At 35.0% G+C, this 27,081-nt stretch overlaps 1 protein-coding gene across 1 annotated transcript in view; it reads right to left on the bottom strand.

Annotated features, from left to right (window-relative positions):
• Window positions 1–837: 837 nt before the first annotated feature.
• LOC135213200 (uncharacterized protein DDB_G0288805-like) overlaps window positions 838–27,081 on the bottom strand; it is a 110,490-nt gene continuing 84,246 nt past the window's right edge. The window contains exons 6-11 of the mRNA XM_064247173.1: window positions 26,700–26,872; window positions 23,672–23,821; window positions 21,472–21,543; window positions 11,254–11,414; window positions 10,607–10,990; window positions 838–5,116 (exon numbers count right to left, since the gene is read on the bottom strand). Of these exons, the coding sequence (XP_064103243.1) occupies window positions 5,025–5,116; window positions 10,607–10,990; window positions 11,254–11,414; window positions 21,472–21,543; window positions 23,672–23,821; window positions 26,700–26,872 (1,032 nt within the window). The 3' untranslated portion in view covers window positions 838–5,024. The remainder of the gene's footprint in view (window positions 5,117–10,606; window positions 10,991–11,253; window positions 11,415–21,471; window positions 21,544–23,671; window positions 23,822–26,699; window positions 26,873–27,081) is intronic.

Raw genomic sequence — 27,081 nt, forward strand, 5'->3', positions numbered from 1 at the left:
CTCGAAAGTTCCCGTTGTAGTGGGCAGGACCTGTCACCCCTGCATCGCAACACTCACTTGCAAGCAATTTTTTAAAATCTAGGATGCCGTGTGAGGCTAATCTTCGGCTAAGTAATGACGTGGAAAGTTACTTTTATAAAAAGTGTATGCAGCCAATTAGGGCATCATCAAAGGAGGAAAGCACTCTATTGTTGGAAGGATGGTTATAATTGATCAATGACACATCTAGCTTCAATTTTGAAATGTTGCTGAATGATTACTTTTTATTTATGAAACCATTCTTCTGATCATGGTATGAGGGTAAGTGTCCCTCACCACTTCCAATCTACTCAATTTGGTAGGAGAAGCTTTTACTGTTCCAGTGTATCGTCAGATTCTTTTATTAGGAACTGAATGTAAAATTAGTTAAGATGATTCATATATCTTTGACTGCCATGAACTATATTTGCTAGAACCATGGATCTAAACAATAGCAGCTCATCCAGATAAGATTTAATTTTTATTTTTTGTGTTTAAGCACAAGCAACAATAGGATGTTCTCAACTCATGTGTCATAGGTATGAGTTGGTTCCTCATCTTGATTACAATTTTACTTTCTTCCAACTGGTGTCTGCAAGAAGTACAGTATTACCCAGCCCTTTATTTACTAAAAAGAACTAGAATCCGTCATAGCTATTACCTTTACATACAGCCATACTGAGCGGTAGGCTGTAGATCAGAGGCTGTATTACTAAAGCAAAATCATCCAGGAAGATGGTTGTCATACCAGATGATGAATCACTGACAAAACCAATCAGTAAAGATGACGAGGGAAGGGGCAAACATCAAAAATACTGATTTAGTTCAGAATAAATAGATTTATTAACATAATAATCATTCATATATATATATATATATTTATATATAATCTTTATATATAAGGAATATTTTTATCTTATGTATGATACAATATATTACATAAATGCACACTTGCCTTTCCCACTGGGGACTTTTTTCACGTATTATTTTCTCTTGGATAGAAAGAATCACTACTGTGACAAGATAAGCAACTGACTTATAATTCAGGTTTTCAAGGCTCTGTTCTGCCAAGCTGGAATAAAAAGCCTCATAAAATCTCCTGAGTAACTAACTGCTCACAGTCACAAAAAGATCAACAACAGACTACATTTAACAAACTAGAATTCAATTGCAAAGGGATCACTGATCACTGAAGAATGTTAGAGATCTGAAAGGGATCACTGAAATACATTTATATAACTGCGCACTTACTGGGTTTACGAGAAGAGCCAAATTGAAGGAGGCTCTTGGTCAAATATCAATAAAGTATATGGCTACAAAATGATTCTCTCATAAGCAATAACACACACAAACAACATAGGATGTTCAATGCTGGGAAACTTTCATATCTGAGTCTCACTGCAACTGTTGCTAGTTCCATGCAAATCATTTGTCATTGCTTTTATTTACTGGTGCACGTCTGAGTTACACCATTAGATAATATATACGTAAACATTCAAAACTTCACTATCCTCCTATGCAGCAATATACTATTATCATGATGAACCATTTTAATCAATGAAGTCATCCTCTCAAGCTGGCTCACTAACTTAACAGCCATTTTCTTAAATGTGTCACAGATTTTCCTAATGACACTACTTATCTCCATTCAATTCCAGATTTTATAAACAACTGTGTCATTTTAGTAGTATGAAATAAGACTTAAGACACTAAAGTCAAAATAGGTAAAAAACTAAATCAAAATGAATTTTAATTGCTACTGAGCCAAGTTGAAAATGAATCAATTTAAATGCTACTGAGCTGAGCTACAAACTTGGTAGAAATCTAGAACTTATGTTATCTCAAAAGAAACTTGAATTTCAACTTCACATCAGTCGTCTACAGTTGAACTGACTAGTCTAAAAGCATTCTATTATCAATGAGGCATGGCAAGTTTATCTATGTTATTAAACAAGTGGAAAAACAATTACAAGTCGCTTGTGTGAATAAAAAGTTAACATTTCAAGAGGCATGCACTGAATTTATCCAGGCGCCACCATCAGCAAATTATATTCAGACACCAATTAAAAATCTACCATTTTCAAGAGATATCACACTATTACTGTACAACTAATCATTAATGACTGGAAGAGAATTAAGTTCAGTCAGGTTTTAAAAAAAGGACAGAAAATCATGTGCAACAAAAGAGAAAGTGCAAGCAGAACAAGTATCTGGACGTTATCTAATAACTGGTTTATGACAGTGCTCTTGTGAATGTTAAAATAATAAAATAGTAAACTATGATAGGAAGCACAAAGAAATGTACAGCAATTACTTTTCTGTACACAAATCCAAAACATTGAATAAATAGCTCTTCTTTAATATATGCAATCAGTCACATAACAGGATTAACACAGAGAGCACAGTATCCTAACTGAAATTATTGTTCGTTATGGCTCCATCTCATAAACACATGAGAATATATATATATATATATATATATATATATATATATATATATATATATATAGATATATATATCTATATATATATATATATATATATGCATTTTTAAACATTTGTGATTGCATCTTTTATTGGATACACCTGACTGCATATATCAAGAAACAGCAACAACCACCAAATTGAGAATGACTAATGTTTCTGAACACTGTGAACAACTAATGCCCAAAAGAGATGATGGTTTGCAGTGTCAAAGTCCTGCTGGATAAGAGGCCCATTTACACTTTGCAGTAATATTTGGTACTGCGCTACAAACCTAAAACTTTTTTTAACACTGACGCAGGACGTTCAAATACAACAAATTAAAATGGTATTCATCTAAATGTACTTTTCTCCTCAATGACTTCAACAGTTGCAGTGGGGACTTGAGACCAGGTAAGGAACAGACACAATTAAATCTATGGTTGCCATAACAACATATGTGACCAAGAGGCAAAGATAAAGAATCCAAAACTATTTCATATTTTTCCCTTTAGATAAACATTTACCCAAGTTTCAGGTACAGGCTTTGTATTAACAAATACTCTCTACTGACATGAGTGGTCTCTCATAGTGCACATACGCTATCTAATATAATGCTGAATGTAACGCTGTTTCTTCTGGTAAGGGTTGTCGTATACACAGCAACATAACGCTGGTATGTGTACTGTCACACTGACTATCTACGATAAGACTGATACAGTAAAGTGAAATACTCAAAATGTAATCAACAACTTATTCAATTCAACAAATTCTGAGGTCATTTTATTTGTAGAGTTCCCTCAGTTATAACTCTATATATAAACAATAAATCTGTATGTAGCAGAAAACGAACAACCTTTGGCAAATCATGGTCCAATGATACCAATTTATATAATAAAGTTTTCATATCAGCATACTCCACACAATAAATTCCTTGGGTGTCATGATACATTTCTTATACTGTATTGTACTTCAGGTCTGTCAAAGTGACTTCCTTATCAACATTATTTCTATTTGTGCATAAGTTTTTATAGGCAGAAAGGTTTTAAACAATGAGCAGGTTACATCTGCACTTGACAGTAATGCAGAGGGCTACAATGAAAAATTACTTCAGAAGCACAACAAAGAAAACCAATGTGAAGTCATAGCTGGTTTTTTTAAATTACAAAATGCAAACACTGTATGGAAACAATGATAACACTGTGGAATATAATATTCAAGGAAAATATGTAATGAAGAAAATAAGACAGAGTCCAATTAGATTCACTGATTAAAATGTTAAAAATCCAGTACTATTAAATAACCCAGCTTCATAATGACATCTGAGATTATATTACAGTGTGGACAATTTTCACAGCAAGCAGCACTGCATTGCCTTAAAACAAATATTGAAAAACTAATGACAGGAAGATTTCAGTCAATTTTACTTAACATGTAAACAAAGGTTTGCCACTCGACATTCATGCAATGAAATAAAAAAAATTAAGAAATGCTGTTCAAGATTAATCTTAAAACTTAGAACTATTACCTAAGGTGTCATTTGCCAAAGCTTGCTTTCATAAAGAATCTGAAATGAAACTTAACACAATATAGGAGTAACAAAACATAGGGTTTACCTTAACAAAAAAAGTAACGCCATCTATGCATTTAACTAACACATACAGTAAATACACAATATTTGACACACTTAAATGGGACTTCTCTGGAACTATTTTCAATAAAGATAAGAAAACTAGAGTTCCTACACACTGTAGACAACTTTTTATAAAGCTAAAATAGTTGCAGCATCAATCTGTCCCACATAGTGAAGGCATATGGTACATATACATACAATATTGAACATTATTGAAGCCATCTTCAAATCACAGTCACCATCACACTTCAAGAAGTCTTTTTATTTAATCAGCAACTTGAGCACAGCCAATGGCTAGTTCCACATAAAATCTGCATTACGTGACAACTCAAAAAAAAAATATATATATAGCATTAATTCTTGGGTCCTGTGACCCAACACTATTCCAACACTTTAATATTTCAACATTCCTTAGATGGCCAAATAAGGCAGCACGTGAATGGCAGGGTCATGTCAAAGATGTGACCCATCTCAAGCACTGCAACTCCACAGCCAACCTTTCACTACTTGTATTTATAATACATACCCAGTCAACTGGCTCTGAACTTTTCGGGCCGTGCTGGGCGATCACAAGCTTCTACCTCATGTGAGGTCCTTGGAAAGAAGCTGATTAAGGAACAAAAACAGTTTTGCTTCTTAATGTCAACCCTCAGGCTATGTGGCTAACCATGACTATGGGACCATTTCAAGCAACTTATGTAAGCAAAATTTAAAACCCTACTGGTAAACTTTGAAAACTACAGTGCATTTAAACTAACTTGTACCAGACCATACAGTACAAATTTTTGGATACTTGCTAAAAAGTGATCTGAAAAACAAAAGAAAATGCACAAACTAGTTTTTTTACTTTTTTATAGATCATCTATGTACATGTTACCACTGGTCATTAGTTGAACTTGAACTTCTCAACTTAAATTTCCATAGATGGTTGACTAACGGCTACCTCAGCAAAGTCTGCTAATGTTATGCTTGTCAGGACACTCTGCTCAACAACACTGGTATCTGAAAAGATCATAAAATAAGACAACTGATGAATACAATCATCAATTCTCAAAACTTTTTTCTGCAACAACACATACTGGGAAGCAAATGTCTACTTTTTACCCAAATAATATTACATGTCCACAGAATGGTAGAATATATTACTGAATATAACTACCATTAACAATGGTCAGATAAATTAAATCAGAAAAAGCATGATATTTTCATAGAGCTTGACATCAATATTTATATACTATTATAAAAGGAAAAAAATTATATATTCCAATTCTCAATTCTTCAACTTTGAATACAGTTTAATAATGCAGTCTGTAAATATCATATGCAGTTGACTCCGCCTATCTGCGATTCTGGATTCACAGATTCACCTATTTGAACACTTTTCTGTGGAATGCATATCCACATTATTCGTAAAAAATTCGCCAATTCACAGAATTTTTCAGAAAAATATTCACCAATTACTGTATTTTCATATTAATTTTCATGACTAAATACATTTTTCATGGTAAACTATTAAAATAGGCAGGCATAAGCATGTTTAAGAGAGACGTCAAGTATTTGCGGATTTTTGCTATTTGGGGTGTGTGTGTGGTGTGTGTGTGTGTGTGTGTGTGTGTGTGTGAATCCTGGGAGTTAACTGTAACACAAGAACCACCTACTTTTAACACAATTTGGCAAAAAACTTATTCAAAGTTATATGTTAACCAATTTAGTCGCTACCAATAATATTACTTGAAATTTCTTTTGACTCCTTCACTGCATATGTATATATACTTAAGAATATCATAGAGTTGAATCTTCTCATTTTGTCTCATATCGGATTCAGCACAGACCTTATGACCCACATTTACTAAAATATGATTCCAGTCCACTGGATGCTGACAGAGATCTGCTCAGCAGGATTTGCCTTCCTGCATCTTTCACTTGCCTCCATTAATAGAAGCTTCAAATAAGGATAGAGGCATAACAGAATGGGATGGAGTGCTAACCTTGATGTAAAATAATAACTTGTTGCAGATACAAACATTTTCATTTTAACCCTTAAACGCCGAATGGACGTATTAAACGTCGAGTCAAAATGTCTCCCGTATGCCGAATGGACGTACCATACGTCGACTCAAAATTTTTTTTTTTTAAATTCGCGGAAAAATACTTATAGGCCTACCAGCCGAAAACTTTTGAATCACGCGCCTTGGGGGATGCTGGGAGTTCACGGATCGAGGTGTTGTTTTGTTTACAATCGTTACGCTGGGCACGCAAGCGCAAATTTCTTTCTTGCCGCACTAAAATGTATCTGTGACACATCTCGGAAATTATTTCGTCACTTTGACATAATTTTTGTACCATTTTAAAATAGCCGTTACATGGAGTATTATATATGAAAATGTGAACATTTTTATGTAGAATACAACAAAAAAATACTCATGATTGTAGCTTTTATCAGTTTTGAGATATTTTTATATAAATAACGATAAGTGCCAAAATTTCAACCTTCGGTCAACTTTGACTACCGAAATGGTCGAAAAACGCAATTGTAAGCTAAAACTCTTATATTTTAGTAATATTCAATCATTTACCTTAATTTTGCAACTAATTGAAAGTCTCAAGCACAATATTTCGATTTATGGTGAATTTATGAAAAAACTTTTTCCTTACGTCTGCGCGATAACTCTTCCGAAAAAAATCATACATGCGATTGTGGTAATGTTTGCACCATTTTAAAATTAGCCGTTACATAAAGTTTTATATATGGAAATGTGCGCAATTTCATGCACAATACAACTAAAAACAACCCATGGTTGTAGCTTTTATCAATTTTGAAATATTTTCATATAAAAAATGATAAGTGACAAATTTTCAACCTTCGGTCAACTTTGACTCTACCGAAATGGTCGAAAAACACAATTGTAAGCTAAAACGCTTATATTCTAGTAATATTCAAGCATTTACCTTAATTTTGCAACAAATTGGAAGTCTCTAGCACAATATTTCGATTTATGGTGAATTTATGAAAAAAAATAACATTTTCTTTACGTCCGCGCGGTAACTCTTCCGAAAAAATCATACGTGCGATTGTGGTAATGTTTGCACCATTTTAAATTAGCCGTTACATAAAGTTTTATAAATGAAAATGTGTGCAATTTCATGTAGAATACAAAAAAAAATAATTGAAGGTTGTAGCTTTTCTCATTTTTGAAATATTTGCATATAAATCACGATAAATAGAAAAAAAACCACGTTCGGTCAACTTTGACTCTACCAAAATGGTCGAAAAATGCAATATTAAGCTAAAACTCTTACAGTCTAGTAATATTCAGTCATTTATCTTCATTTTGAAACAAATTTGAAGTCTCTAGCATAATATTTAGATTTATGGTGAATTTAAAAAAAAAACTTTCCTTCCCTCCGCGCGCGGATTCTCCGCCACAAATCTCCGAAATGCGTACGTCCCATTCACGGAATATTTGCTCAGTTTCATATTAGGCATTTCATAGAGTTTTATAAATGAAAATGTGCACAATTTCATGTAGAATAAAACGAAAAATATTTGAAGGTTGTAGCTTTTCTTATTTCCGAATTAATTGCATATAAACAATAATATAAAAAAATTGACCTTCGGTCAACTTTAACTCGTCAGATATGGTCAAAAACTGCATTTGTAAGCTAATACTCTTACAGTATAGTAATATTCAATCATTTGTCTTCATTTTGAAAGAAATTGGAAGTCTCTAGGACAATATTTAGATTTATGGTGAATTTTTGAAAAAAATATGTTTACGTCCGCGCGTTACGAATTCATGCATTATTTTGTGATAATATTTTCTCTGTGTTGCTTTTATCGTTTTACAATGTGTTATATACCAAAATGATTGCAATTTAGTGTCCATTACAAGGAAAAAAAAGTAACTAGTTACCTTTAACCGTTTTGCGCACAGCGCGATTTGAATACAATTATATATGAAATTTCGTTTTTGCGCTATCATATATCGCATTATTTATATATGATAATGATAATTTTTTTCATTTTTGATGGTTGCATACTAAACTTCAGCCAATGACAAAAAAAGGAGCCAAAAATGAACTCTTAATCTTGAAAACTAAGCGCGCTGTGATTTTTTGAAAAAAAATACTTTTTCCGCTTCCGCACTCACTCTGAAACACCTCCGGCACACGGGAGACAGTTTTTTTTTTACCGCTTCGGCGTTTAAGGGTTAATTACAATTCTTATACGTACAAATAAATAGAAAACCCTCTAACTAACATCTCACAAGGTAAATGCAGAATTGCTCCAAGTCTGGTTTGGGTTCACAAGCAAGTTTTCTAGGGACTGGCTGGCAGTTTAAGGACATCAGCATCATGCCACAGTTACTACCTAGTTACCTGGCAGGGAAGAGCATGGTGAGAAGGGTAGGGTCTAACAGGATACAACCAATGACATGCAAGGGTAAGAGATAAAACCACACAGCACTTGACTACCCTGATAATAGCTGCCACAAGACAAGGGAAGTCTACCCATTGAATGGAGGCTTCAACCTCTTGCTTTTGACTGAGAACGTAATGGAGTCCCCTGAACAGAAGCATGGTAAAGTGAAGTGGAGTAAAGGAGTGACGAATGATGATATTATTATCATTACCATATATTTTCGTGTTTAGGACGACCTTTAAATCCTATTATTGGGGGTCGTCTTATACTACAATTCTAAAAATCAAACCTTGAATTCTAAAAATCAAACCTTGAATTCTAAAGTGTGTATTGGTAGGCTAGCCTCGGCCTCGGTGCTATAGCCGAACCACCAAAATATATGAAGATTCCCTTTATAAAATAAACGGATAATAAAGGTAATAAAACCATTTTTACCCTATATATTATTGGCATCTCTTCATAACAAATAGTCTATTTCAGGAATAATTCTAAATCAGCAAAACAAGCACCCCCTTTCCAGTTTTTGGAATTATTGATGAAGCGATTATGGTCAACGTGTATTAACGTAAACTGAATCGAGAAACAGCTGATTGCTGATGTCTTTACCATAACTATCAAGTGTTTTTTAAGAGCGCCGTTAAAATTGTCAAGTTGTTAAACCCTGCTGATTCTTAATGGTGGCTTCAGTAAGTAAAAATAAATACATTTTTGTTCATCCCTCATGCAATGGAGATCTCAAGGAAGAGTACTAGCAAATTAAAGCTGCAGGTTATAGCCGAGGCTGAATAAACGAATGACAGCCAGGCGGAAGTGATATTCGGAACTGGAGAAACCTCACTAATATTTATACAATGAAGTAATATGTGCACGTTTTCAACCGAACTTCGTTAATTTAGGATAAAAAGTATGTATCTCAGAACTATATCTCTTCTAACAAATAAGGGCAATGAAGATGTTGCTAATAGTACTTAAATCAGCTGACATCTTGAGAATGTAAACAATATCAAATGCAAATGGTACCCATGACAATAGTAATACTGTAATTGGATACAACAAGCAAAACAACCTTTATTTAAGTCATCATTATCATAAATATACGTAGTTAAACTTTAATTTTTGCAAATAATCACTTCTCTCCAAAAAACATTCTGGTGTTGTAATTTAGAAGTCGTGCTACACTACAGATATGAGATAAATTCATGAAAATTTGCCATGATTTTTTACCTCATCTTGTCTAAAGGTTGTCTTATACTCGGAAATGTTTCAATGAAAACTTCCCGCTATTATGAATTCACGCAACTCTAATCATGGAAAACTGAAGTATTGCTGTATTGCTAAAAAGATATTTAGATTGGTTCATGGACAATTTTTTTCATCGCTTGTACAGCAGCACTGAATGGCAAAAAAAATTTAAAAAAAAGTGAAAATAACTTGTGCAACCCATTCTCTCTAGCAGCAATGTCATAGAGTATAGGGATTACTGGCTCATGATGTCCCGATTCTCTCAGGATTCTTGAAAGTTCAAGAATTTGCTTTGTTGTTATCACAAAACTTACTTTTTTTTAAAACTAATGCTTATTTCTTCAAGACAACTGAACCAAATTCAATTAAACTTTTACAGACTGTAGTACATATATATAACCATATACAGTATCTTCATTTTTTAGTACAATTTTATTTTGCATATCATTTGTGAAAAGTGACGTCATAACTTTTTTCAACTGCAGAAAAATACTCTTATAGGTCAAATTTCTAAATTTCCCCACAAGAGAATTTTCATAAGTATTTGTTGTAGAATAAGTGATAATAATTTAAGCAAACCCTTCAACCAAGGTAGAAACAGTCATTCACTTTATAATGAGGCCTTGTGTTGTAGGGATGCCCCTTAAGAGCAAATGGATATTGTTTTCTGAAGTATAACAGTAGATCATATTTCTCCAATTCACGAGTACAGACAGACAGACCCGAGTCAAGTAAGTTGGCAAAATACTGTACAGTGCCAATACGCATAAAGCAAAACTGATTCTACATTGACTCCTAACTTTAACATTAAAATGATGACCACTTACCCCGACGAAGAGGCCCATGAACAGGATCATGCCTGGTGATGGTTTGCTTGCGTGCCTTCCTTTTCTGTGAACCAATGAGCGGCCCCCCATCGGACGAACCGAGCCCTGACATTTCCCCAGATGGTAAGGATCCTCCTTGAACATAAATGGGCGCCTGAGGACTGGGCTGAGACCAAGCTGAAGAGGTGGATGAGGCCGAGGACGAAGGCGTAGGAGACGCTTCCTCTCCGTCCGATCCGCTCGTTCCGTTTGCATTACTGTTGCTGCTGCTGATGACATTACCATTCACTCTGGTGCTTAATGTACTTGATGTAACAGGATCAGATATAGAATCAGCCGGAGCTACTACACGATTGCTGCTGCCCACCACAGCCACAGAAGGCTCTGTATGCATAAAGGAAAAATACTCAATTAAATTTGAATGAAGGATCATAAAATACACTCTTTCTGAATGTATTAATAATCTAATGCAAAACCACTTGCTGAAAAATATTCATTGACATACGCTAAATATTGTTTTTCAGTGGTTCAAGAGCCCTTGTCATACTGCATTCAAGCAACACAAACTTCACAGCATCTTTATCAAATAACTGTTGGTTTTTATGAAAACTTTCAGCATAAAAACAGAAACCACACCATCAACATACGTGTACTACTGTGAACTGAGGCTGCGGAGGTAGAAGAAGAGTGGCTGGCAGTGGTGGATGAGGAGGCTGACGACGTTCTCTTCCTTTCCTTTTTGCGGCGAGTAAATTCATCCAAGCTCAGGGATGGAAGAGCTTCTATTCTTGCTTCCAGATCAAAATCGCTGTAATGAAATGTCATAAAGAAATTCACTCAAATATGACTGCATTTTACCTTAAAAAATATTTCTATTCACTGAAGAAAACTTCACTACTCTCATTTATTATATCTAATGAAGAAAAATACAAGAGATATGACTGCACATGAATCTAAATTATTTACTATAGGAAAAAAGTCTAAAAGTTGAAAGTATCATCAATAAAGGTGCAATACAAACTCAAGTGACATCAACAGTAGTATACTTCTGCTTGTAATTCAGTACACCTCTGAAACTTGTACAAAATTACACTGCATGTACTATGTACTATATGGCAATAGGGTGGAAGAAGTTTGTCAAAAATGGCATATGGAACTTGTAGGAAGATTAAATCTCCAAATATGTTCTTGAAATGAAATAGCTCCCAGTACTTGGCAACATTTCAGTGAGCATGAACAAGTGAAAAAAATTCCTGGATGACAAAAATAAAACAAGCTCATCAAAAATGAGCACTATCAACACGGGAACAATATAGGCAGTACCCGGTTAACGGCAAGGGTTCCGTTCTTGGCAGGGTGCTGATAACCGAAAACTCCCATTAACCGAAACTCGGTGATTTACGGGGCTTATGGCACCATATTTCGGTTAATGGCACTTCTGTTAGGTATGTTATGGCGCCATCACCCTATCATTGGCACCTTATTGTGCCGATAACTGAAACTTAGACCCTTGTGGTGCCATAAATCACCGATTTTATGGCTCTAGACAAGTGCCATAAAACGGGATCGCCATTAAAGTCCACTGATAACTGCGGACTGCCTCTATTGAAAGAGAGCTAGGAAGTGGCAGAAATTCTGACAATGTGAAACACGAACACTTTTGCGCTCAGGAGAAAAAAAAAAAGTTTATCTTATTTTAACCAGACCACACAGCTGATTAACAGCTCTCCTAGGGCTGGCCTGAAGGATTAAACATTTTTACATGGCTAGGAACCAATTAGTTACCTAGTAACAGGACCTACAGCTTACTGTGGGATCCGAACCATATTACATCGAGAAAGGAATTTCTAATTACCAGAAATAAATTCCTCTAATTCCACGTTGGCATAGCAGTGAATCGAACTCCGGACTACCAAATGGGTAGGTGAGCACGTTAACCATTCGTCCAACAAGGAACTCATATGCTCAGGAGAGAGGTATAAAGATGGCACAAAATCCACTAGTTGTGGAATGGCAGTGATACAAGACAAAATGGGTACCCATAAAGATATTATTATTATTAAAGTAGTTTAACCAGACTGCTAAGCAGACTTTCAGCTCTCATAGGGCTGATTGCCTGAAGGATTACCCTAAAATACTGGTCTAGGACTGAGACCAAGAACTGGGACCAAACAGGTCATGACAAATGAATGAAAATGAAATTAAAAACTGGACAAAGGCATATGCTCTCATACTGGAACACTTATATGCAATACAGTAGCCACCCCCCCTCCCCCCCCCCCCCCCCCCCCCTCCCCCCCCCCCCCCCCCCCCCCCCCCCCCCCCCCCCCCAAGTTTTGCAAGTTTCACATTCCTGCAGTTCACTTTGTCCTCGATTTTTGTGAAACATGACTCACTTTTCCCAAGAGAACTTCTCATTAATTTGCAGATTATTCCTATTAACCATCTCTCTAAAATTATTACTAATTTTTTTGTGGAGCAACACTATTTATTCACTAATTACTGTATTTTTTATACTGTGTATGTGACTAAATACTGATTTTTATGATAAAAATGATTTACATATAATGTAGTTATGCATCTATTAAGCTAATTCCAAGTTGGGCCCCATACTGAGCATAATAGGTGTGTGTGTGTGTGTGTCTCTCTCTCTCTCTCTTTCTTTCTTTAAGGGTAATGTAATATGTATTTGAAATTATATTGCTCTAAAGACTTTTGCTGATACAGCATATTGTACAATATCTAAAATGTATTTTCACTAATTATTTTTATTTTCTTTTCCAATAAAAGCAGACTGGAAATTAAATTAAAATAATTAACAAACATTTTCAATATTGTATACCATGCTTTATCATCAAAAACTTTACAGTACAAATATTATTTCAAATACATATTACATTACCCTTACAGAGAGAGAGAGAGAGAGAGAGAAAGAATCGCACACCTATTATGCTCAGTATGAGGCCCAACCTGGAGTGAGCTTAATAGATACATAACTACATTATAAGTATATGTTGCAAAGCGTTTTTGATAGCATAGTCGCCGTTTTGTCCATGGTGTGTGCCAGCGGCCCATGCAGGGGTGGATTTGGGGAGGGCGAGCAGGCCACGGCCTAGGGCCCCATGCCTGTGAGGGCCCCCAACCTCAGCCAAAAAAAAAAATAAATAAATAAATAAAATAAAATAAATAATAATTGAAAATCAATACAAATTAATTAACTGAATAATAAAATGCTGGAAGAAGACCTTCATTAACACAGGATTATTGAAAATAATGGCTATTTTGGCCATGTCTATTTTATTTTGTACTGGCTATGTAAAATTTTAATTTTAATTGTCATACCATTCAGACTAATATCCATGTACTACTTTGTTTAGTTAGCCCCAGCCACTACTGTTTATATCCACTCCTAAGCTATTTGGGCTAAACTACCCTAAGTACACCAACAGTAGGATGTTTCCTAAATCGTTCTCTCTTAGCCTAATATAGGGTATTGCCTAATCCAGATTATTCTAGATCAAATGTAAAGGTTATATAAAAACAGAAAGTTACTTACATGCAAACTCATAGTTAGGCTAACATCTTTTGTCTAACCAAGATTGTATTTGGTCTACTGTATTAACTTACTGATGTGAAATTTTATAGTTCAGCAATCACCTAGTATAGGTTATTGGCTAATCCTGATTAATTAATTTACCTTTAAAGGTATGGGATTAACCAGGTGTACTTTGTACTCTTCAAGATAGGCTACTACCTCATAGCCCATTTGGTCTACATACTGTTTTTGGTCTGCTACATAAAACTAACTTACTAATGTGAAACTATAGTTAGGCTAACACCTATTATAGATTACTGTCTAATCCTTATTAAAAATTTTTGGGGCTACTATAGCTAGGATAGGTTATTGTCAAATCAATCTAGATTATTTAATTCCTGTTTAAGGGTAAGTCTATAATATTAAGACAATGCTCAGGTATACAGGCTATATAAAAAGGAAAAATGTCTGTAGCCTTTTATCGGTAGTTATCTAATCCCAAGGTATTCGGAAGTTGATATTATGCACTTAGCTTTCAACTTGGATGTTTCAATGAAATTCGGTAATTAAATCATTAATCAAAGAACAAAACTCTCGAAGCTATGGATCCTACATCGTTAGTGCTGATGTGTACTGGCGAAAAATGCAACTTATGTTTCCATGAACCTCGGTAATGAAATTAATAAGCAAAGAACAAAATTTTCGGAGCTAGCCTAGCAACCATAAATCGTAAGAAGAGCCGACAAATGCTGGTGAAATAAGCTGATTATGGCTTTTCTTCCACAATAAATCATTGCTCCACAGTCTGAATTAAAACATTTTTAACTGAAACTTAAAACTATGCACTTAGCTAAAACAATAAGCAAAGAACGGACTTCTCTGAGCTCTAGTCTCTTGACCAACCAGAAAGGGAATGCTGGCTTGGTCGGATTTTGGTCATATGTAACCAATATGATGGTGTGTATGCGCATAAACACTTCTCCTTCTTCTTGTGGTTTTGATGTGGGTATTAGTGTTTGTGGAGGATAATAGAAAGTGTCCTCTTATCCCAAGTCCTTTTATACTCTATCATGTGTTATAATGTTTATCATTACGACACAATACTCAACCACAAGACCAGTTAAGAGAATTCTTTGACATCAGTCTGGTTACCATAGAGCTCTGGATAGACCAGGGAAAGGGTAATCCTGGAGGATGAGACAGCGACTACACTATAAAAAAAAATGATGCAAATGAGGGTGCAAGAAAAACTCATTATGCTACTGAAGCTACCATACAATAACAGTGACAGGTGTATCAGAAGAAACTGAGATAAACGTTGGCGTCCATCAAGAACCATCGATGTTTATCTTACCAATGGAAGATGCCACAAAGGAGTGCACAAAATGTGGTAAGTGGGAGCTGATTTATGCTAACAGCAGAATCTGAGGAAGGTTTGGTGACCATCTTTAAAAGGTGGGAGAGTGGAATGGAGAGAAGGAAGAAAATCAATGTACGAAAAGAAAGGAAAAGAAACTGCATAATCAAGACAGTGGCCATGAGGTTATTGTGGGAAAGGTGAGGGGATGTATTCTGTATTCAGTACTCAATGTAACAGATCATGTCACAAGGGGTGCTCAGGCCAAAATATAAATGGAGTAAGAGATTTTAATGCCTAAAACACGTTACATGATCAAATGGCAAAGAGAGGGAAGTTATGAACCCTGTGTTAGATGGTCATGTCTTAAATCAAGCAGAACATTTCTGCTACCTTGGAGACAGTCAACTACAAAGGATGAGTGGAGAGAGCAGTAAAAAAGGCAATAGCTGCAGGTTGAATGAAATGGAGAGAGAACTTGAATGCTAGTAAAAAAAAAGTCAAGCAAAGAAAGATGGATATTTATATAAGACCTGTGCTACTCTATGCAACAGAAACATGCCCACTGAAGAGAAAAATGAGCGTGGTTTTTAATAGGTACAACCATTGAATGTAAGATTCATGGCCAGAGTATGGTGGCAAGATCATAGCACATACAAGGATTTGGTAGCAAGATAAGGTTTCAAGAGGCTGGAAAAAGCAGAGATCTCAAATAATGAGATGGTGTGGACAAGTGATGGAAAAGTTTGGGGAGAAGCTGGTTAGATAAGCAGTACATACATTAGTAAAAGGCTGGAGATCAGTAGGAAGACAGGAAATCAATGAGAAAAGGAATAGATGAGAACCAAGACCTGATGGCAGCTCAGACAGAAAGACCACAGGAGAGAGATGAGTAGAGAGAACACATTTCACATTCAAACTCATACAGGGAAAGACTGATGTAAAAATGATCACGTTGATGATGAAGATGTAAAATATGATACAGGCAGCCGCCGGTTAACGGCAGGGGTTCCGTTCCTGGGGGCCCAACGCTAAGAGAAATTTGCCACTAATCCATTAGCAAAAGTCTACGGGCACCACAATCCCCTTTATGGTGCCCTAAACTTTTTTACTATGCCTTAGAAAGTGTCACGGCTAGATATTTTGCCCTAAAATGTAATAACTCTTTAATAAACACGTGGAATTACATTTGCTTAATCATTTGCAATGGTCTGCCTGTCAGTTCTATAAATTTTTAATGTCAGATTCAATGAGCTTATTGGTAAATCTTGGCTGAGAGAGAGAGAGAGAGAGAGAGAGAGAGAGAGAGAGAGAGAGAGAGAGAGAGAGAGAGAGAGAGAGAGAGAGAGAGAGAGAGAGAGAGAGAGAGAGAGAGTCTTCTTTTTCAGACTGCTAATGTTTCCTCCATCTCTTTATTTATCATATCTTCAAGTTAAATCAGCTAAAAAAAAAGCAAATGAGAATGATAAAAGTATCGTTAGTACTGTTATAATCGTTCTTTAAATGCTGCACCCATAATCAACTGAACGATAACAGTTCTTTTGCTACAACCACCAAAACGAATCTTGATAACATTTTGCTTGCATTTCAACCATTGTACCATAGTAACAAATTACCGTATATTTCGGCGTATAAGTCGACCGGAAGATAAGTCGACCCCCCAATTCTGAGTAAATTTTTATGATTTTAACTAATGTCGGGTATATTAGTCGACCTATAAAATGTGAGCAGTAGGGTAAAACGTATCATAAAATAACCTGAATGTTATTACGGTACATATGTTGCTCTACTTACCATAAGAAATACAGGTAATATACTCGGTATATTAACAAATTTGTGTAATATATAAAAGATGAATACCGGCAAATATGATTAGAAATGACAAAACGAAAGATACGTTACTCGAGTGTAAAGTAAACAAACAAAGCGCTAACTAACGCTGCATAACAGCCTACGTTTATATGTATGTACAAACTGCCACTCAAATTAATGTTTTGTTGAAACCATGAATGATAATTTGTTTGATGAATTGTTTAATTTAAATGACGATGACTCAAGTAATTTTGAAGGATTTTAAATACATATTTACTATTAAATACAATTTTTTAAATTTTATTTAAAGTGATAAAGATTTCATTCCATAAATGTTTTTGAAAAATACCCCGGTAAATACAAAACTGTCAGAGTGAACGCATCCTTCTCAATTACTGTACTACAAATGGCTACGCAATGTTTACACTTGCTGTTCGATTGGGGTTTCTTCAAGTTACTTTGATTTTTTTCATTTTATTTAAGGTAATGGATGTTCTAATGTATTATTGTTGTCGTATTACAGTGTGAAATGTTTTTAATACTGGTATTTACATACATAGTTACCTCAACAAGGCTGTCATTGTTATTAGCCAACTGTAAAGCCTGGATTCCTGTACCGATATGCCAAAATAATAAAGATTCACTTTTTGTTACCGTTAGATAAGTCGACCCCCTAATTTTGGCATGATTTTTTTGGGCTAAAGGGTCGACTTATACGCCGAAATATATGGTACTGGTAGTTTTGTTACAAATGACGTTAATTAAGTAGAATAGGACCGATATATTTTTACATTATACATTTATTCACTATGGAGAAAATACCGGCACGGAAATATAATATAGAGTATATACTGCTAAATTTTGTAGCTGAACTGAGAAAACAATGTTCACACTGCTAATGACTATAAATTATCGGGCATCAGTAACATGATGAAACTCAACCACAAATAATAGCGGAGAAAATGTATTTTAATAAAATATACTCGTCATGAAAGAACACATTTTACTGTTGTTTTCACGTTGCTAACAGATAAATACGTAATTATCGTATTATTATGATATAGGATGAAAATAACAAACATAATCAGTTTTTTACACAAAATACATGCTCCCGACAACATCTATTAACAAAAAAATAACAATCAATCTCATAACAAGACGTATATTTCAGTCATATTTCAACTTAGAAGCAAAAGATGACCTGTTGACACTAAATAGAAGCAAGAAAATAAGAGTTAAGTAGGGCAAAATAACCCTGCCTCTGCCCTCAGCTGATTTTTCCAAGGCAAAACATGGATCCTTTGTTTGTATTTTATACTACTATATGCAGTAATATGAGACTACATACACTATTATTAGATACAGTGAAATAAAGCATAACTTTTTAAAAGAGCCAAGGAATAGATGCATATTTGTTATGTTTGTATTTTAGGAGGGCCTCTTTGTGCTTCGGCAAGTACCGAAATATGTACCGATAACCAGACAACAGCGCCATCTATTAACGAAAAAAATAACCAAGTCTAGTTCACTTATTTACATCAAATTTTCAACTTAAAACTCTTCATATAAAGAAAAATAACCTTCTCACATATGAATAGAGTTTCTAAAGATTAATTTACGCTAAATAGAAGCAAGAAAATCGCTCTGAATTAATTGAGTTAAATACGGCAAAATAATCTTACCTCTGCCCTTAGCTGATTTTTCCAAACCAAAACATGATCAGTTTGATTGTATTTTAAAACAAATAATAATACAAGACTACATACAGCATTACTAGATAAAGCCAAGTAAAGGATAACTTTTTAAAAGAGCAGAGGAAAAGATGCATATTCGTTGTTTCATTTTATGTTTATGGAGCGGTCTCTGCACCTGGCCAGACAACGACGCTATAAACCTTACAGAATGTAAAACCCAGTTATGAATATATTTAACAAGTGCCGTAAAACTGAAACGCTGCTAACCAATGGCGACAGTAACCGCGGGCTGCCTGTAATGAACTCAAGAAAAATATAACAAAATTAATAAAAATAATTAAACTGCTCATCAAAAGCCTAAAATTATTAGGAAATTGGGCCATAAATCCATATGAATTCACTTAATGCATAAATGCATATACTTCTTGACAATGAAATACATGCATTGGAATATTACAAAATACTACTTGAATCTTTACCCTTTGTACTATGTGACTACAGGCAGTCTGTGGCTTACGACGTTCCGAGTTTGCGACGCCTTTCAATTATATTCATCAGAAATTATTTCCAGGCTTACAACACGTTCTAGGGTTGCGACACCGATCCGACGTAAGAAATATGACTCCAAAAAGGCAAAATGCTGTACATACTTGAGTAATATTCAACTGCATGTAATGTTCAACCCCATTTTTACTGCATATATTAGGACTTTAGCATATGTCCCTTATAATGTTGCATTTTGATTCTAGCAATAAGCCTAGACTATGTTAGCAGTTGCTACTGTAGCCGAGTCTGTGATTCTGACATCTAAACCTAAGAAGCTAAAAGCTTAGAATATGCCAATAAAATGTATAAATAATCAGTGTACTAATTTCAAATAATTATTAATTAACCATTAACTATAATAAACAAACAAACAAAAAAAAACTTCCATAACATTTCACTTCTATTCTTTATTCTATCTTTACCTAATGGAGATACCGAGTTACCGACAGTTATAATGAAACATATGACATTATAACAGAAGAAGAATTCTAGAAAATATTTGCTGGCTTCGGTGATAGCAGTCTTTGATTAATTTTATATTTTATGAGATTTAATATACAAATGTTTTTTTATTAAATGTATTGCATGACCAAGTTTTTCAATTTATAGCATCCTTTTATTCTTTGTGAATCATGAATGAAGAAGTTATCAGCTGACAAAATACAAATGGCAGCGGCCAGTAGATGCTTTATTTACATTTGGGAAATGATGGTAAGCTGCACTTATTATAGCTAGAACAGCTGTAAATTAAAAACAACATAACAATAATAATAGATTCTTAGATAAGTAAAACAACATATATATTTATTGTCGTGGTTATTATACAAAAACAGAAGTTTGTCGACTTCTGTGGAAACAAATGCTGCTTTGTTGACTTTGTTGTCATGAAATCCAAAGAATGTGGTAGGCTTAGCCTAGTCCCTAAAGTTTGCACTTTTTCAATATAGAAAGAACATAACAATAATAAAAGTTTCTCAAATAAGTAAAACAACATTTGCATTTATTGTCTGTTGTCAGGAAATCCAAAGCTTAGGCTTAGCCTAGTGCCAAACTCTTGCACATTTCTAAAACTAGCCTATACCACATGTAATGTTCAGTCCCAAAATTTTAGGGCATAAAATTGGTCTTTAAATATCAAACCTTACAAGAGTATATACATTAAACAATACTTTAAGGTTTTTTGATGAAAAGAAAATAAAAATGCAGTTAACATAGTTTTCAATAGACACCCAAAGCATTCAAAGTAAGATTTTCTTAGGATTTTTGATGATTTTTGACAAATTTTCGGCTTACAACGCATCGCAAAAACGGAACCCCGTCATAAATAGGGGACTGCCTGTACACCCTAGGTAATATCTACAACTATATTTTCATAAAATTGCACAGTTCTAACTTGATGATCATTTTAGAAAAGGAACAACCAAATAACTAGATAAAACCTTCTATAAGGAAACTACACTACTTTGTATTACAACGTGAAGTCTTCATATAAAGGCAGTCCCCGGTTATCGGCAGGGTTTCCGTTCTGGGCAGGATGCTGATAAGCACAAACCGCCATTAACCAAAATTCTGCGGTTTTTGGTGCAGAGTTTCGGTTAGTGGCGCCGATAACTGGTTAACTGCGCCTCTGTTAGGTATGCTATGACACCATAACTCTATTATCAGCACCTTATGGCGCCGATAACCAAAACTTGGCCCGTAATGGCGCCATAAACTGATAAAACCGGGTTGCCATTAACCGGGTCCACCGATAACCGGGAATTACCTGTATCTGTGTACACCATGTTATAAGTTCTTGTTAACCAAAGTTATATTATCTCTGCCACAAAGCAGTAAACACATCTGCCTCAGAGGAAATGAGCCTTCACTTCTATAATGTTAAATGATCATGACAAGTAAATGGACAAGATGGAGAACTTACTCTGGGCGCAACCTTCGCAACTGTCTCTGCCCTCTCCTTCTCCCCTCTTCAGTCCTACTCCTGCCTGCCTCACTGAAAGGAGAAGAACTCTATAAATATCACACTCATGTCACAGAGATTACAGCACAACACTGGCGCTCCTGCTCTACACCACTGAAAATCACATGCACATCATATACTGCAGCGTTACTGCTAGTTGTCACATAACCATTCTAGAATACACTTGAACATGAAATGAAGTCTCCTGGATGAACCATAGTACACGATCCTTTATCCAAGATTCCAAAAACCGAAAAGCTCTAAAGACAGAAAACATTTTGTGGAGAACAGAGCGTCAATTCATAAGGTTGATGGTTTTGCATGCTAACTGCTGTCCTAGGTCATTTGGGTGTGAGCTGCTTAAATTATTTCTCTTATGAAATATCATGAATGGACCTTAGAGAATCCCAAGATGCCAAGCCTTAGTCCTAAATATGTAATAGTACATCTTTGGAAGAAAAAAAATGTTTTTGTTGTTGTCAGTCGCATGGACTGTAAGGGGTGTGAAGAACAGGTAAATAGAAATGGATTAACATTCCTCAAGAGATTAAAGAGATTAATTTTGTTTTGAAGGTATGTCAACACAGCATCAGTAAATATCTTCTGAAGCAAAAAAAAAAAAAAAAAAAAAATTCCTTAATTGCAGAAGAATCTCTGAACCAACAATATTTTATACTTCAAGTAATCTGCAAAATACACTATTGAAAACTATATACTGTATTCACAACACAAATCATAGTCAGCTTCATGTGAGCAAAACATTCTCTCTCAGACAGAATAAAGTTAAAACTTGATTGACTGGCTGGTTGCCAAGGAGATCTGTTAGCCATTGACAGCCCTCTACTTCTACTCTATTTATAGACATATTTCAATCACCAATGAAGTGTATAGCACTAAGTTTGTATGTTGCCATATCGTGATTTTGGCTGCTAATGGCAAAAATGACTCAGTAATTTGCTTTATATAATTATTTCTTTGTGAAAACAATAATTTAACAATACATCCAACCAGTAAAATCTACACTCAATAAATGCAATTAGATATGCTGTGAAATCCTGCTGGTGGTAGAATAACTGCAGCTGTTTGCTAATCATTGTGTAGTCAGCAACACACAAAAGAGACTTGTCTATTATATGCACCTGCGCTACTCTACAAGTCTACTGAATGATAATAAAATGTACTTAACCTTCAAGTTAATCTAATATAAAAGTTCAGGCCTCAGAGAGGAAACTCCTAACAATCAATAAACCCTGTCAGAACGACAGTAAATAAAAGCAACCACAACTATTAATAGGCTGTGTAAGTTACTAACTGAAAGAAGAGCATCAAAATATCTCCACCATACAGGTGCAACATGAATTTGGTACACAGACATTCCTTCCTTTCCTTTCAAGTCACGGCAAGCAAACAAATTTGATACCACCAGACATACATTTGGTCCTGCATACATCACATAACTTCTCTTCACTGAACTAGCAAGGAAAGAAATGAAACTTTGAAATCCATAATGTCAGCAATCACAAAAAATAATACTCAATGAACACAAATAGAAAGGCAATACATATCCTTCTTACATGAAATACAATATAAAATTATATTTTTATAATAAAATGAGGTTTTATGCAGTGGGAGCACATCGTCAGTTCCTTATGTAAAATGAGATATTTGAGACCTGTACAATGTACTACCTTCCTCAAACATAAGCAGTGGGCACTAAACTTATTTGAAACCTTGTCAAAATTCAATTACTGAAATGCATTTTTTTTTCTTTTGGCTTACAAGAGGCTACGTGAAAGACAGTGGTAGAATTTTTCTCGGACGTCAATAAGGTAACAAGACTCAATTTATAAAAATACAGGACACATGCTTACACCATAGGGACAATCATTCTCTGCTTGGGGGGGGAGAGAGAGAGAGAGAGAGAGAGAGAGAGAGAGAGAGAGAGAGAGAGAGAGAGAGAGAGAGAGAGAGAGAGAGAGAGAGAGAGAGAGAGAGAGAGGAATGCAATCATTCCATGGCCTTTCAAAAGAGAGCTCATTAAGAAAACAGAAAAAATGAAGGGACGTGAATGAGCCACCCATCAATGATGAAATGAATAAACAGAAATGATTGAGACAAGTTTACTATAACAAGAAAAGAGGCATCATCCCATAGCACTGACCTATTATCGTCCTCAGAGGCTTTAGCCTGAGATGCCTCTTCCTCAACTGCAGATTCATCCTCATTATCCTCATCCTCCACTTCTTGTTGATTTGATTCATCAAAAGGTTCTTCACTTTCTTGATTTCTACTCGACTCAACTTCTTCCCATCTGAAAAGAAAATAGTTTTTGATCTAGAAAAAATGATTGCACTCAAAAATTGCTTCCAAAATCTGCAAACAAACTTCAAGCTGAGAAATACTGATAAAACAAACAAGATGTAAAACAAAGAAAAACAAGAGAAGGAAAATAACTGATGGTGAGTGGCAAAAATACCACAATAACAAACATAGAATTAATATCAATCTTCCAATAGTAATGACACTTGTTGGAAATAAGAAAAGTATGTAGTGTACTACTATGACAAAATTCAGAAGAGAGCTGAATTCTTTAAACCAGTAAAGAAAGGTCATTTTTTTTGCACATTTTTGTACTAATAAAAATATTCATAAACAACTACCACAAACACCCACTTAAGCAGCTGATGACTGTAACTTGATATGCATCATGTGGCATCAAAAGTGGAAACTCTGATGGAAGGTACCAGAAAATGATAAAAGACAGAGATTGGCTCAAAAGGAGGTTATCAAGAAACAAAGTTAAAAATCTCTTTAACAACAAAGGCATCAAGTTCATACATTCCTCGGCTTACATTTATCAAGCCACTATGATACTTCATTACAGCATATCAAAAGACATTGCTCCAAATTATACTGTTACAATATAAAAGAACTTATCCCACACTAATCAATGCTATAAGTCATTCATATGTAAGGATAATGCGCTTGACATTTATCCTGTTCTCTCACACTATTTATGCTGCTTAATTCTGACTGCAAGTTCCTTGCTAGAATTTTATGTAAAAAAAAACATTTATTTCATGTAGCCATGAGAAACTTTAGAATTCCTTACCAATATATTTTTTGGAGTATCTAAAAATTTCAATACACAATAAATATTTTCAAACTCTTCCAAAAGAAATTCAGGGCTGCATTTATGAAAAGCTCTTCAAAATTGAAAGAGGGAAAAAAGAGACTTCTTCACTTTATTGTTATTATTTAAATTTAAATAGTAAAGATTAAACAAACACATGCTAGTAACTCAACCTGCAAATGTATGCTTGTATATAATTTTTTGCTTGAATTAAGGTGTGGTGAGCATACTATACACTAATTTATTAGTTAATAAGAACTGATGGAATTTGATGGCATAAATAAATATGTATAATTATGAAAAAATTAAAAATTAAAAACCAAAGAAGTAAAAAATACTTCGTCACTTTTCCTGTTCTTTTGAAAATTTGCCATTGAATAACTCTTAATATCTCATTTACAGGAAGGTAAAACAATAAACTAGGAGGGCAAAGTTAGAAGGCTGCACCTTGAGCAGTAGAAAGTCAAAAAGCTTTTTCTGTACAAGAACAACAACAAACCAATCAAATATTATTATGACAAATGTGAACCATTATGCTGGGAAAAAAAAAAAAAAAAAAACAGAAAAAAGAAAATGAAAGAGCTGATCAAAAATAGGCTCTCAGGTCCAGATGGACTGAGTGAAGAGAAAACCCCTCAATGACACCAATCACAGCAGATGGCTCATCTTGTATACGGATGATGAAGATCCTCTTAAGAAGCCTTACATCCAAGTCACTGCTTCACAAGAAAGATCTCTCGTTCAAGAGATACTGGACAGACTCTAGACATGAAGAGACAAAGACCCTACTGATTGGTGGTATCTCTCCACACGAGACTGGTGGAGAAGGTTGCGCTAAGGTGGAAGCTCTCTCGGCACTGCTGAGAGAAGAGAAAAAGGGCCTGGAACCACCCAGCTTGGGGCCACAAGGAGCTACTAGGGTCATTCTAAGACTTTGGAACCAATTACTCTGTTGAGGACATGGCGAACAGGCAGAACGGAGGAAATGCATTACCTCCCAGGTTGTTCCCAGTATGCAGAAGGGGGTCTTCTGCCCCAACGAACAGTATACCTCTAGCTTCCTGTTGAACTGTGTAGTGAAGATATTTAACATGGGTCTTCTTCAAGTAGACAGAGGAGACAATAGGATAACCCATGGGGATGTCCTATGATTATATGCTATACGCAGATACATTCCAAATATCCTACTGTCAACTTGTGAAATGTCAAAGGAATGTGCACTTCCAAAAGATGAGACATCCTATGAGGAGATCCCCTATGATGATATAAGTTCAGTATATTACTCATCAGAGATGTTTTATGATGATAGGACAACCGCCCACCCCCCAACCACAAACCAAAAACGCTTTAGCAAAGATACCATAATATCAATAAAAGAATCGCAAGAATATCGAAAGAAAAAGACAGGTGACCATTCAATAAAATGACTGATGGCTTGCAACAATAATAGTGGCTTACAACCTTTTGAATGTAGTATAAAGTTGAAAAGAAAGGCTAGAATAGACTATGATACATTAAACATCAATTTACTGGCAAATGGTTGCAAGAGCAACCACACTAATGCCATCAAAGATTAGAAGTAAAGGCAAGAGCAAAAAAAATACTATGTTGTCTATCAGACACCCCCGATATCAAATCCAGAATTTTTTTTTTTACTCTCAAGAAAAGTGTCAGTTACATGGCAAATTAAGTTAATATAGAGAAACTATTCCCTCAAGTAGAAACCAAACTATACTCAACAGATGTAAAGTGTAAAAAAAATTGCTCTAACACCAGCTTTTGTGGTAACTTCCTCCTGTATAGGATAAGGATAACTTCTTTTGGAATAAACCTCTAGCTAAGGTTGTGTACAATGCCACTACCAGAGCTCATTTTTCTAATCTAGACAACTCAAAGTACACACCACAAGATTTGTGCAACATCTTAGAAACATCAAGTCATTTGAGTTGAATGAGTATCCGAGAACTTCAACCATATTTCTGTCAACAGTAACACCAAACATTATAACAAAGCAACAAAACCAATCAACATAAAGACAGAAGAAAATCTGACTCACCTGCTGTTCCTTGTCCGCGATCTGCGAGGTGCCTGCAGAACCCCCTCAGAGATGAGTTCCTCGTAACGCTTTCCCTTGCATTTACGAGGGGCTCTAGATCTTCGTCCTCCTACTACTCCTAAACCTCCTCTAGAATTCCCTTGACTAGATCGCCCACTAGTCACCTCCTTCCTCTGTAAAATTGAAGCATTGAAATGATAACTGCTGGAGGATAAAAATTGAAATAACAGGTCAATATTAGTGGTGAGGTTAAACTGTTTGCGATGGACATTGAGAAACATAATCATACAATGTATTTTCAAGGTAAATGTCAAACAACTTATATTATTTTTTTAATATCATTAATAAAGACTTCATTACAAATTCTTGGTGCCTAAATTTA

Source organism: Macrobrachium nipponense, chromosome 42 (assembly GCF_015104395.2).
Source record: "Macrobrachium nipponense isolate FS-2020 chromosome 42, ASM1510439v2, whole genome shotgun sequence".
Lineage (NCBI taxonomy): Eukaryota > Metazoa > Arthropoda > Malacostraca > Decapoda > Palaemonidae > Macrobrachium > Macrobrachium nipponense.